The 14,403-nt window shown below is 40.0% G+C and overlaps 1 protein-coding gene across 1 annotated transcript; it reads right to left on the reverse strand.

The window, feature by feature from the left end:
• Nucleotides 1-1,103: 1,103 nt before the first annotated feature.
• LOC137006423 (uncharacterized) lies at nucleotides 1,104-9,222 on the reverse strand. Its single transcript, XM_067367182.1, has 2 exons — nucleotides 6,476-9,222; nucleotides 1,104-4,887 (listed from the first exon to the last, which is right to left on the reverse strand). Exon 1 carries the CDS (start codon nucleotides 8,540-8,542, stop codon nucleotides 7,601-7,603), a length of 942 nt encoding a protein of 313 aa, XP_067223283.1. The 5' UTR covers nucleotides 8,543-9,222; the 3' UTR covers nucleotides 1,104-4,887; nucleotides 6,476-7,600.
• Between the last annotated feature and the right edge of the window lie 5,181 nt (nucleotides 9,223-14,403).

Consider the following 14,403-nt stretch of genomic DNA (forward strand, 5'->3'; position numbering starts at 1 on the left):
TCTCAAGTGTCAATGACACAATTAGTGAAGTGCTGCTTTCTCTCCTTAAAGTGATAGAATGAAATTGTTCCAGCATAAAACAAAAGAACATATTTTGAGAGAATATTGGGTCAAAACAACATTGGACCTCATTGACTTCCACTGTATGGCCAACAAACACTGAGGTGCTTATATTTACCTTTTGTGTTTCACAGAAGATAGAAAGTCATACAGGCATGAAACAACAATAGCATACATTAATGAGCGAATGTGTTCATTTGAATCTGGTACTTGACACACATGATACTTTATGGTGTTTCCAGTGTGATTCATCTGAAAAGCACTTTGGTTTCTCTTGACTTCACTGTTTTCTTCACCAAATTTGATTCCTCTTGACTTCACTAAATCCAGATGAGTCACTGGATCCCGGGGATTATTCAGCACAGCCGTCAGATTCAGTGAACCCCAGTGATTCACTCACGTCCTGTGGGTTTCACTCATGCAGACGCACCTGCAGCAGGCGCAGACCGGTCCCTTCAACCCACATCAGAGCAAGTAAGAAGAGAAGCCCTGCTTTATCTGTGATGAGAATAGAAGACGAAATGGACAGAATACAGGCCCTGAATGTTACATCAGAGGGGAAGCAGATTTTTCCTTTTTTTTTCTTCAAATTTTTACATCCTCAGAATGTCAGACCTCCACAGAGCAGGATCAGTCGACATGGTCAGTGGATGATGTTTTCTGGCTCATCAAGGATGATTTCACAAGCTGGGCTCAAATGAATGCGTTAGAAGCATGTAAGCTTTTAATGCATTAAAAAAAATTAACTTAATTAATGTAATGTTTGTCTCATGTGAATGATTCTGTTTTCTCATAGGAGTCTGATGCTTTGCATTTGAGGAGTGACTGAAACTGGGACCTGCCCTGCTGCCTCATTGAAAGATTAAAATAAACATTTTGTGTGTCATATTGCACATTTGTTTATTCAATCACTTCTATACAGGGTTCCTGAATGAATTATTCATTGCTGTTATACAATGTCATAAAAAAGGGTTAATGGTGATAGTAATAAGTGGTTTTAAACAAAAAGAAGCATTTATTCAGTGCTTAATTCACTTAATTCTTTTTATTTTAAAGCACATTTAAATACAGCACATGTTCCAAAGTAAATCAACAAATAAAACAAAGCATCAATCAAGATGCACAATGATTTTGTGTCTAATTAATCCACTAATGACCCAAAAATAGACATTTACACTCTCTGTGCAGGTGCCCAATGTGCAGTATATTAACATTAATAACATTAATTACCTTGATAATTGAAAACCGTCATAGATGCATTTGTAAACATTTGAGTCACCTAATATTACAGTTTTTCTCAATCGATTTGACATATTTCTCCAAAGAATTGTAGCTGTTCTCAAAACAGTTAACACAGCGATCTAAACACACTCTTAACTTTGCTAAACAGTTCAACTTTACTGCAAAATAAAGCACTGCATTTTTTTCTAGAAATGCATTTATTAAAAGTAAATACTAACATCAAAACTACCGGTGTATTGTCTATTGATTTTAGAACGCTTTCAGCTGTAGATGTATAAATACACTAACGAAAATACACATTTATTGTAATGTTCTTCCAACAGGTTTTGTTATATGGGTCATTGAGAAATAAAGCTTCAAAAAAGATATTTTTAAAAATTCTTTTCAAAACTGATGAAATGCATATTTTTGAGGCACAAATAATGTGTTTAAACAAGTTTCACCCAGACAGCAACATAGTGTGGCCCAGATCTGGTATACTGTATGTGGAATACACACAGACCAGATGCGGGCCGGCTCTGGGCCGACACTATATTGCTGTCAGGGTTGTCACATAACATTTCAAAGTGTTTGAATTAAATCTTTGACTTTTTTTTTTTTGCCAGATGGTACAACCAAATATGTGTAAATACATGGAAAATGTATCAACCTACCTATACTTGAAATTAGCAGTTTTTATCAGTATTTGAGAGATCTACTAACCTTTTCACTCTGCCACAATGATCTATTGATTTCCTCTGGATGTTGCATTAACAGGCTTAATGTTATTACCTTGTTAATTCACATACAACAGCCATATTTGCAGGTGTGCCACCCTGACAATTGAGAATATACAAATTGCTGTGCAAAAGTTTTCAATTATCTCAACTGCTTAAAAAAAATGATTCTCCTCTTCTCCTTTTTTACATCCTCCTCTCTCCCTCTCTCTGTTCCACTCTTCCTTTCCTTTTACTTTTGCTCTAAGTATACTGACCCTTTCATACTTTCCCTGTTACATTATGCAATTGTGATAAATGTGTAAACAGATTCATGTGTTGTGTGTATTATAAACCAAGCAGTTCTAACTTTGGGGCCAATTGAAAACATACCAAGTGCATCTGATAATATGACAAATTCCAGAGTAGAATTTGTGTTTAGACGAATGCTACATAAATGTTTGTGAATTGTATAAAGCCAATACAAAAAGCTGTGATTGTTTTTTCCTGATTTATTAAAGGTGCCCTAGATTCAAAAATTGAATTTACCTCGGCATAGTTGAATAACAAGAGTTCAGTACATGGAAAAGACATACAGTGAGTCTCAAACTCCATTGTTTTCTCCTTCTTATAAAAATCTCATTTGTTTAAAAGACCTCCGAAGAACAGGCGAATCTCAACATAACACCGACTGTTACGTAACAGTCGGGATCATTAATATGTACGCCCCAATATTTGCACATGTCAGCTCATGTTTCCAACATTATGAAAGGCATTAGACAAGGGCAGCCAGTATTAACGTCTGGATCTGTGCACAGCTGAATCAACAGACTAGGTAAGCAAGCAAGGACAATAGCGAAAAATGGCAGATGGAGCAATAATAACTGACATGATCCATGATTACAAGATATTTTTAGTGCTGTTTGTAAATTGTCTTTCTAAATGTTTCGTTAGCATGTTGCTAATGTACTGTTAAATGTGGTTAAAGTTACCATCGTTTCTTACTGTATTCACAGAGACAAGACTGTCGTTATTTTCAGTTTTTAAACTCTTGCAGTCTGTATAATTCATAAACACAACTTCATTCTTTATAAATCTCTCCAACAGTGTAGCATTAGCCGTTAGCCACGGAACATCACCAAACTCATTCAAAATCAAATGTAAACATCCAAATAAATACTATACTTATGCGATTAGACATGTTGCGTGATGAACACTTTGTAAAGATCCATTTTGAGGGTTATATTAGCTGTGTGAAATTTGTTTATGGTGTTTAAGGCAAGCACAAGCTCTTGGTGCGTGGAGCACGAGATTTAAAGGGGCCGCGTACCCTGAATCGGCCCATTTATAATGATACCCCAAAATAGGCAGTTAAAAAAATTAATAAAAAAAAACTATGGGGTATTTTGAGCTGAAACTTCACAGACACATTCAGGGGACACCTTAGACTTATATTACATCTTTTGAAAACATGTTCTTGGGCACCTTTAAAGTTTTGGTTGGATGTATTAACTATTATGAAAACATTTGAGAACTTTGTGCATAGTGTTTTAAGAAAATGATTCACATGATTTTCAATTTCTGTGAAACGAATGAAAACTGTTTAGGACAATAATAAAGTGTTCAGGTCACTGAGAACAGTTATCTGAGTTTGAAGAAGTGTTAAATTGATTGAGAAAACTGTATTACTTTGAAATGCATTAGTCATGTTTAAAGGATTAGTTCATTTCAGAATTGAATTTCCCTGATAATTTACTCACGCCCATGTCATCCAAGATGTTTATGTCTTTCTTCAGTCAAAAAGAAATTAAGGAAAACATTCCAGGATTTTTCTCCATATGGGGGTGGAAGAACCAAATTGCAGTTTCAGTGCAGCTTCAAAGGGTTTGTCCCAGATGAGGAATAAAGGTCTTGTCTAGTGAAACTGTTACGTCCCTCGTTAATTAGATGTAGTTTGTCTAGGAATATTATCAGACATAACAAAACAGTGGCAATGTGTGTATAATGGCAGTAACAGGATGGCAAAAAGAAAAGGGACAGACAAACCAGCAATTTCGTTGCTAAGGTTCAATTTCAGTAAATATAAGTGAAGTAATATAATAATAATAATAATAATAATAAAGTAGATATTTACAATATATACAACGTAACAAGAATAAACAAACAGCAAAAGATCTGGAGGAGAGGAAGGAGTGAGAGAGTGGAGCTTAAATCAAAGAACTAAGTATAACAAAACAAAACTAACTAAAGTTAAAGGGCTAAACTAACTAACAAAAGAAAATGCAGAAAGAAACATCTTCAACGTTCAAAACGCTATAACTAAACCACGCTGTCTAACCAAACAAAACATACAGAAATAGCACCACTCGTTAAGGCTAGTGTGTCTAATACATATTTCTTCTGCGTGTGTAAATGTAGGTCGCGACCTGCTTACCTGACTCGCAACCTCTCCAGCCAGGCTACATAGCTTTAAAACAGAATATGAGATGAAGGTTTCACGGGTCAGCTTTGAACCGGAACATGAGATGAAGGTTCCGCGAATACAGCGGTCATAAACAATCGGCATCCTAGATAAAGCATGTATCGAACACACGAGCACAAACGAACATAAGCACTCCCAACACAAGAGAAACTGACCCAACTGCAAGGTAATAACAGCAGTAAAGTCGCAAACACTGATCAGTCTCTCAAACTGGTCTCTCGAACGAGAAAACCATCCTCACAGAGAATGTCCTATCTCCCCAACCCAGAGTCTGTTTTCGAGCTGCCGCCATTGAAGTTTTAAGCTGCTCACAAGCCGCTCCGTAACCCACGATTGGTAGCGCGATCCCTGACGTCAGACCCTTACGCCAGCAGATTGACAGACGGATCGTCCAATCAGAAGTCACACCTGAAATGGAGTACAGACACGCACATATATGCAGCGACATGAAAAAAAACAATTACATAGCGCAGCGTACGTAACACTCTCCCCCTTAAAAACTTAACATAAAGCAGCTTCATACTCTAGATAAAGTATCAGCAATGATATTTTCTGAACCCTTTTATGCTTTATGATCAAGTTATAATTCTGCACAATCAACGACCAACGCATAAGACGTTGATTGTGATTGTACATTCTACACAAAAACACCAAGGGATTGTGATCCGTGTACACAATAACAGGCAGAACAGATGAACCAACGTAAACCTCAAAAAACTGTAAGGCCAGGATCAAACCTAAAGCTTCCTTCTCAATGGTAGAATAATTTCGCTGATGTCGGTTGAATTTTCGAGAGAAGTAACAAATTGGATGCTCAAAACCAACGTCATCTTCTTGGAGAAGAACAGCTCCCATGCCTACAGCACTAGCATCCACTTCCAATTTAAAAGTACGTGTAAAATCTGGGGCAGCGAGAACAGGTGCACTAGTCAGCAACAACTTTGCACTGTCAAAAGCATGCTGACACGCATCACTCCAAATAAAAGCATTTGATGGGCTTAGCAAACTGGTCAAAGGATGTACTACAGTTGAGAAATTTCGGCAGAAACTTCTGTAGTAACCAGCCATTCTAAAAACCGACGTAACTCTCGTCTTGTCGTTGGAACGGGAAAGTCAGCAATAGCAGATACTTTGGCACTAACAGGACGGACTTGACCTTGACCTACTTCTTTGCCCAAGTAAGTAATCGTTGCTTTACCAAATTCACACTTGGCCAAGTTAATTGTCAAGGAAGCGTCAGCTAACCTTTTAAAAACTGTCCGAAGAACAGTCAAATGCGCAGACCAATCAGACGAATAGATAACTAAATCATCTAAATATGCATTACAGTTCTGAATTCCTGACAGTACAATGTTTACGAGGCGCTGAAATGTGGCGGGAGCATTTCGCAGCCCGAACGCCATAACCCGGTACTGTAGGAAGTTATCCGGAGTAACGAAAGCTGAAATTTCCGCAGCTCGAGCGGTCAATGGCACTTGCCAATACCCTTTCAGCAAATCTAATTTCGTCACGAACTTAGCAGAACCCAAGTTATCTATACAGTCTTCCATCCTAGGAAGAGGATAGCTATCTGGTACAGTCACAGAATTTACTTTTCGATAATCTGTGCAAAACCGAAATGTGCCATCAGATTTCGGTACAAGAAGGCAAGGTGAACTCCACGGACTGTAGCTAGGTTCAGCCAAGTTGTTTTTTAACAAGTAATCCACCTCAGACTTCATCACAGAACGCTTGATATTGTTCACTCTATAAGCATGTTGTTTAATAGAAGAACTGCACGTCACTTGGATATCATGCTGTAACACATTAGTTCGAGTCGGAACATCACCAAACAGCATAGGAAAATCTCGAATTAGTCTCATAATATCCTGTTTCTGTGACCCAAGCAAATTATCAAGGTTTTCTGGCAAGCTTTTTAAAACTTCAGAATTTGAAAGTCTACCACACGTTGACAAATCATTACGAAGTGTAACACCATCGTCAGTATAACACTCACCAGGAGATGGCAGCAGAACCTCATCATTCACTGCAGTGGAGTCAGGCACAGCAATAGCAGCAACGGCTAAAACCTCCGTAGGAACAGCGACTGGCTTTTCTTGTTCCTCCAAAAATTTCTCAGGTACCTTACGAGAACAATATGATTTCAACATGTTAATATGACATGTTCGAAACTTTCGTTTGCGATCAGGCGTGTGTATCACAAAATCAGTCTCGCTCAATCTCTTAGATACCCTGTACGGACCAGAAAAACGGGCGGTCAAAACTGAACCAGGTACTGGTAACAGTACTAAAACTTCGTCACCGGGTTGAATCTCACGCACAACAGCTTTCTTATCGTACCGTTTCTTCATGCCCTCCTGAGCAATTGACAACGATTTTTGTGCAAATGAACACGCATTATGCAATCGTTCCCGAAATCGGCTGACATAATCCAGCACATTTTGTTCGGTTGGCTTTTTGTCATTTAACATCCTGTCCTTCACGACTTTTAGCGGACCTCGAACTGTGTGACCAAAAACTAAGTCTGCAGGACTAAATCCCAGAGATTCTTGAGTTGCCTCACGAACTGCAAATAGTACAAGTGGTACTCCCTCATCCCATTCTTTCCCAGAGCTTAGACAATACTTTCTCAACATCGACTTTAACGTCTGATGGAAACGTTCGATCGCACCCTGACTTTCAGGATGGTAGGCGCTCGAAGTCGGTGCGTGATGCCCAAGGTTTTCAACACTTGTCTAAAAACATTAGAAAGGAAATTCGTCCCCTGATCTGTCTGCACGACTTTTGGCAACCCAAAGGTGGAGAAGAATTTAAGCAAAGCTTTAATAACAACAGGTGCAGTTATTTTTCTCAATGGAACAGCTTCTGGAAAACGTGTCGCAGAACACATAATGGTTAACAAAAATTGATTTCCTGCCTTGGATTTCGGCAACGGACCAACACAATCCAAAATTATGTGTTCGAACGGTCCGCAAATGACAGGAATCGGAACTAACGGAGCTGGTGGAATCTTTTGATTCGGCTTACCCATCACCTGACATTCATGACAAGTACGGCAATGCTGAGATACATCTCTCTTCAAGCCAGGCCAAAAGAAATGTTGGAGGATGCGGTTATAGGTTTATTTCACGCCTAAATGACCTGCTAACTCGTGATCATGTGCCAAACTCAACACTTGTTTGCGGTAGGCAGTAGGCAAAACGATCTGGCACACAACCTCCCACTCATTCTCCCCATCTGAATTAGGACGCCATTTCCTTAACAGTAGCCCATTTTCAATCACGTATTTTACAAAACTGGTTTTATCAGAGTCTGTACTTTCAGCAGCAGAAAAACATTTAGTCAGTGACACGTCTTCTCGCTGTGCGATCTTAATCCGTTCATGAGAAAACGGTTCAACTAACAATTCAGACTCAGCGGAATATTTATCATGCTGAACATCATCCGCGCCCTTCTGATCTGACCCTGAACTTTCTTCAGTGAACACCGGTGACATAAAAGTGTCAGACAGAACAATGTCATCTCCAATTCTGCGTTTTTGCGCACGAGTAACCACGCTAGCAGCAAATACATCTGGAAAATGATCAGCGATGTCATCCGCATGGATAAAACAGTCAGGTTTATCAATAACTTCTGGCACAGGTGACACTTTACCTCCTGCCAAATCATTTCCAAGAATGAATGCCACACCTTTGACAGGAAAGGAAGAACGTATACCCACCCTAACGAAACCTGAAACCAAGTCACTCTGTAAGTGTATCTGATGCAATGGTACCCTAATTACGCCCATTTCAATCCCTTGCACTAGTACACTTGACCCACAAGATGTCTGTTCCGACAACGGAAGTACATCAGATATTACAAATGATTGAATTGCTCCCGTATCCCTCAAAATCTGTACCTCTTTCTGCTCCTCAGGTTTACCATTTACGGAGATTAACCCCTTCATCAAGAATGGCTTAAACCCTGCATCAATTTCATCCTTCTCTAGAACAGTTTCAGACCCAGCCTTCACAAAATTAACAGGTTTTACCTGTCCTTGCTGGTTTTTACGTTTAAGCATCAGGCAATCAGAAATAACATGCCCTACCTTGTGACAATAGAAACATTCTCGTGTTTCTTTATTCTGTGGGGAACTACTTTTACTACGGGTATTCGAATTTTTGAGTTGAAGCCGAATTCAGTGCTTTCTCTGGCCGACCTGAAACAAACACACTCTTATGCGTTAACACATACTCATCCGCAAGAATCGCGGCTTGTGACAATGACGTAACTTTTTGTTCATTCAGGTATGTGACTACTCGTTCCGACAAACAATTCTTAAAATCTTCTAAAAGCATTAGTTCTCTCAACGAACTTAAATCTTGCACATTGTTAGTAGACAACCATTTATCAAAAAGAACTCCCTTCTCCCGGGCGAATTCCACAAATGTTTGCTGAGCTACCTTCTTATGGTTCCTAAAGCGTTGCCGATACGCTTCAGGTACCAACTCATATGCACGAAGTACAGCATTTTTTTACGACATCATATCGCAAGCTTTCCTCTAAAGATAGCACAGAGCAAACTTCCTGTGCTTTTCCAACGAGTCGACACTGTAGTAACAGACACCAAACCTCTTTCGGCCAATGAAGTGCAGCAGCTACTCGCTCGAAAGCAGCAAAGTACGTGTCCACTTCGGATTCTCTAAAGTGAGGCACCAAAGCGATTTGCTTACTAATATCGAATGTAGTGGTCGAATCACTCACAGAATTTGCCGAATTTACTGACGCCCAACAACAGGGCTAACAGGATTAAGCCGCGCAGTTCGGTCAGAGACAGCCTTCGCTGATTCTAACTCGAGCTGTCGCAATTTCACCTGCGTCTCTGCCTCAATTTCCATTTTACGGATCTCTAAGCGTAACTTCATTTCAGCTTGGCGCGTCTCAGCTCGCTCCTGCACTTCCATCTGGAGTCGGGCTATGCGAACCTTAAGTCGCGCGTCACCCCCAGACTCTACGGAAGACGGAGACAGTGGGTAGAAGGGCGGTAAGACAGCCTTGGGCTCGGCCTCCGCCTCCACCTCAGCATTCTCACCTGTTGCCTCCTCCAAATTCCCCACGCTAGGCGTACGCTTTTCCACAGCCGAAGTGTCAGCTCGCTCACTTTCCGCATCTGGAAATAGAAACACTTTTAATTCGACCAAACGTTTCAAAATCTCATTCTTAATAATACGCTTTAGAGACTGCCTCACCACAGGAATGCGATAGTGGTCAGCTATCTGCAGCAACTCATCTTTTCTACATCGCTCAAACACTTGCAAAGTTGGATTAGCAACAAATGATTGCAAGTCAAAAGTACTCATTGTGTCCAATTATCACTATACCACTTCACAATGCACCAAACAATGCCCTTTTCATTGCCATTTCCTGCACCATACAAAAACACACACATACAACTATCCTCCGAGATATTGAAAACAATATAAAAACTTGAGATCCCTTCCCCAAAAAGAGAAAGGGATCCCGGACGAGCCCCAAATATGTTACGTCCCTCGTTAATTAGATGTAGTTTGTCTAGGAATATTATCAGACATAACAAAACAGTGGCAATGTGTGTATAATGGCAGTAACAGGATGGCAAAAAGAAAAGGGACAGACAAACCAGCAATTTCGTTGCTAAGGTTCAATTTCAGTAAATATAAGTGAAGTAATATAATAATAATAATAATAATAATAAAGTAGATATTTACAATATATACAACGTAACAAGAATAAACAAACAGCAAAAGATCTGGAGGAGAGGAAGGAGTGAGAGAGTGGAGCTTAAATCAAAGAACTAAGTATAACAAAACAAAACTAACTAAAGTTAAAGGGCTAAACTAACTAACAAAAGAAAATGCAGAAAGAAACATCTTCAACGTTCAAAACGCTATAACTAAACCACGCTGTCTAACCAAACAAAACATACAGAAATAGCACCACTCGTTAAGGCTAGTGTGTCTAATACATATTTCTTCTGCGTGTGTAAATGTAGGTCGCGACCTGCTTACCTGACTCGCAACCTCTCCAGCCAGGCTACATAGCTTTAAAACAGAATATGAGATGAAGGTTTCACGGGTCAGCTTTGAACCGGAACATGAGATGAAGGTTCCGCGAATACAGCGGTCATAAACAATCGGCATCCTAGATAAAGCATGTATCGAACACACGAGCACAAACGAACATAAGCACTCCCAACACAAGAGAAACTGACCCAACTGCAAGGTAATAACAGCAGTAAAGTCGCAAACACTGATCAGTCTCTCAAACTGGTCTCTCGAACGAGAAAACCATCCTCACAGAGAATGTCCTATCTCCCCAACCCAGAGTCTGTTTTCGAGCTGCCGCCATTGAAGTTTTAAGCTGCTCACAAGCCGCTCCGTAACCCACGATTGGTAGCGCGATCCCTGACGTCAGACCCTTACGCCAGCAGATTGACAGACGGATCGTCCAATCAGAAGTCACACCTGAAATGGAGTACAGACACGCACATATATGCAGCGACATGAAAAAAAACAATTACATAGCGCAGCGTACGTAACAGAAACGATCTGTCATTTTCTAAAAAGGGCAGAAGTACCGCAGTAGGAAGAAAAACTCATCTAATTTTCTCCTCCAACTTCAAAATCGTCCAACATCGTTGTTTTACCTTTTCTTTTGACTGTTATTGCATGTTTGTTTTGTAGACACTGGATCGTTACCGGTGCCTACATCACGTGACCATTCCAACATGATTGCGTCATGTGTGGTGGATCGCAGAGCAGTGCAAGACAAGCTTTTATGGTTAAAAAGTTTTGGACCTTCCACCCGTTGAACCCCAGTGAAGTTCACTATATATAGTGAAAAATCTTGGAATGTTTTCTTTTTGAAGAAAGAAAGAAAGAAAAAAAGACAAACATCTTGGATGACATTGGGATGAGTAAATAATCAGGAAATTTTAAAGGTACACTATGTAAATTTTTCTGTACTCCATCTCCGAAAAGCCAAAGCCAATCTAGATTCTCGTTTTATTTCAAGCTCTGTCATGTTCTGTTTTTGCAAGCAGAAACTCCCCTGTTCATCATTTTTTAACAGGTAATTCCCCGGAGGTTCCAGATTTAGCTGCTCCATGTCAATCTTTCTAACTCACTGTGACAACTAACCTATACCACTCCTACACCATACCTGAGCAGCTTTTCTCTATTTACAGATATGACGTCACGCACAGGCAAATAATGCATATCCCACGAAAACCATCACGACCGTCTAAAATCTAAAAACTTACACTGATGAGCCAAAACATTATGAACAGTCAGTGGTCAAGCAAATATCTTTGATCATCTCCTAACAAGGCCACATATTAAGGTCTGGGAAGATTTTAGATGGTCAATAAAGATCTGAGCGACTAGGCCAAACTGTTATAATTATCTTTAACGTGTTCGTTTGCCCATATAATCTTTAGGGTATTAGGTTAGCTAATTTGGCTTGCTGTCCACTGAGGAGGGGCTCGATGAAGCAGCTTCAACTCGAGCTCCGATATACCCCTCCAGTGAATAAATATAGGATATGATTACAAAGGGCAAGGTTCCTGAGATGAAAGTGGAGTTTGGGGAGGTGGAGGGATGCTGAAACAGCTGAGACTGAAGAGAGGTAAGCAGTTGCTTATATACTCTGGCTGTTGATTGGAAGATTAGATGGGCACGCTCCTCCCTAAATTACGTTGAGGAACTTCACATATTATTAAGTATCTGTTATAGAGTAAAACGTATGTGTTGCTCTCGGTCAGCAGTGGTGAAAATTTACTAACAGTGGTCTGAGGAGGGACAAACCACAAATCGGCATCAGGGTTTTGGGTGTCCAAGACTCATCGATGCACAAGGACAATGAAGGCTATCCTGTCTGGTCAGACCAACAGAAGGTCTACTGTGGCACAAGTCACACAAAATTTTAATAATGGTTATGGGAGGAATGTGTCACAACACACAGTGCATCGCAGTCTGCAGGGGCTGTGTAGCAGCAGACCAATCAGAGTGCTCCCTGTACACCGTCGAAAGCACCTAAAATGGACACGAAGGTATGATCACATTTAATAGGACAAGAGACTAATTGAACGGCGAGTTCATCCATTCAAAATGTATTAACCAACAGCAGCATGTAAACACGCGCCAGCCGGAGTCTTTAACCATTGCACAAGTGTGTCACGTCCTTTGCGAGATCTCGCGCATGACACGGCATTTGAATTTGGAAAAGAAACACAAAACTGACAGGAGCCGCTCCGGTGGAAAACAGTGACTGGATCTAAAACCTTCAGATGACACACAGCTCATATCTCTGTCGCTGTAAGTTACCGAAAGCGAAACCACAAACAAAACACCTTAGACTAATGTCAAACAGGTTTGGAATTACATGAAAGTGAGTAAATGATGACAGAATAAGTTGGATTATACACTGCCCTCCAAAAGTTTGGAAACACCCTTGGCAAAGTGTGGTTTTGGACGATATCAGCATAAATCCTTATAATTTTTTGGTGCAAATACATTAAAGTAACTTGACATTATAATTGAAGACCAGCAATAATAATTTTCATTTTGATTACATAATAATGGCAATATATACATGTCAAAGTCAGACATGCCCCTTTGCCAGCTGTGATGCCTGGTTACTGGTTTAAACTTGGCCCAGGTTTGTAAAAGATTTTTGGGTCAGCACACCTTAATAGCTTCAACAATTGTTTGCCAATTAAGTTTAGAATACAATGAACCAATCAGAACCCAGTTTAGGTCAGATAGCTGCTAATGGTGGATACTTTTTTATTAATTCAATAATTTAAGTGTTTTTCTATGTATAAACTGTTTATGTAATAAAATATGTTTTCGTAGTTTGTGTTGTCCCTTATCAGTGCAAAATTATCACAAATTAAAAAGGATTCATGCCAATATTGTCCAAAACCCCACTTTTCTAGGGTGTTTTGGAGGGTAGTGTACATCCTACTTTACCTGCATACATACAGTATACATATATAGTAATACATAGTACTATAAAGCAAATCTCAAATGCTTGATTGTTTATATCATCCTAAAATGTAACTATTATCACCCAGCTCTAATCTTCTAAATGCAACTATAATGAAGATATAAAACAGGGGTGCCTGTCCAATCCTGCTTATGGAGGGCCACTATCCTGCAGAGTTTAGCTCCAACACCAATTAAACAAACCTGAACCAGCTAATCAAGTTCTTACTAGGCATACAACCAACTTTGTGAACATTATCTCACCAAGTACAACATGTTCCTGGATCAACATCGTTGTTGATCCTGGAACAACATTCTAATCAACCAATCATATTTACAATGTAGTTTTATGTCAAGTTTAGGATTACAACCAGTTTGCTTCAACATCTGTGGCATTCACCTATAATTTCCCTCTGATTTTAGGAATAACTTATGGATGTGGTTAGGTTTGGGGGTAGGGATAGGGTTAGGACCAGGGGCGGACTGGCCATCTGTGTGATCTGGAGAATACCCGGTACTCCAGGACAGCCGGCGGGCCGGCCCACCACCCGCCACGCACGCAGTCATCACCTGTTTTTTCCCCCAATATTAGTCAACATCAGTGCTGTTGCTATAATTTGGATGGTATAGTATCATGAGCCACAATTACAGTCTTGTGACACTCATGCCAGGCGTTATTGTTGTTGTTGTCGAGTTTCCGCGTGCCGATTGCTTTGGGCCGGGCTTAGTCAAAGTCCAGGGCCGTTTTTTAGTCCCAGTCCATCCCTGGTTAGGACTATGGAATTTTGTTCCAGGATCAACAAAATATATGTTGATCTAGGAACGCCTAACTTGGCAAAATCACAGTGACTTAGAAACTTGTGTGTTGAGGCAAGTTGGAGCTAAAGTCTGCAGGACACTGGCTATCCAGAACAAT

This window comes from Chanodichthys erythropterus, chromosome 18 (genome assembly GCF_024489055.1).
Source record: "Chanodichthys erythropterus isolate Z2021 chromosome 18, ASM2448905v1, whole genome shotgun sequence".
Taxonomy (NCBI): Eukaryota; Metazoa; Chordata; class Actinopteri; order Cypriniformes; family Xenocyprididae; genus Chanodichthys; species Chanodichthys erythropterus.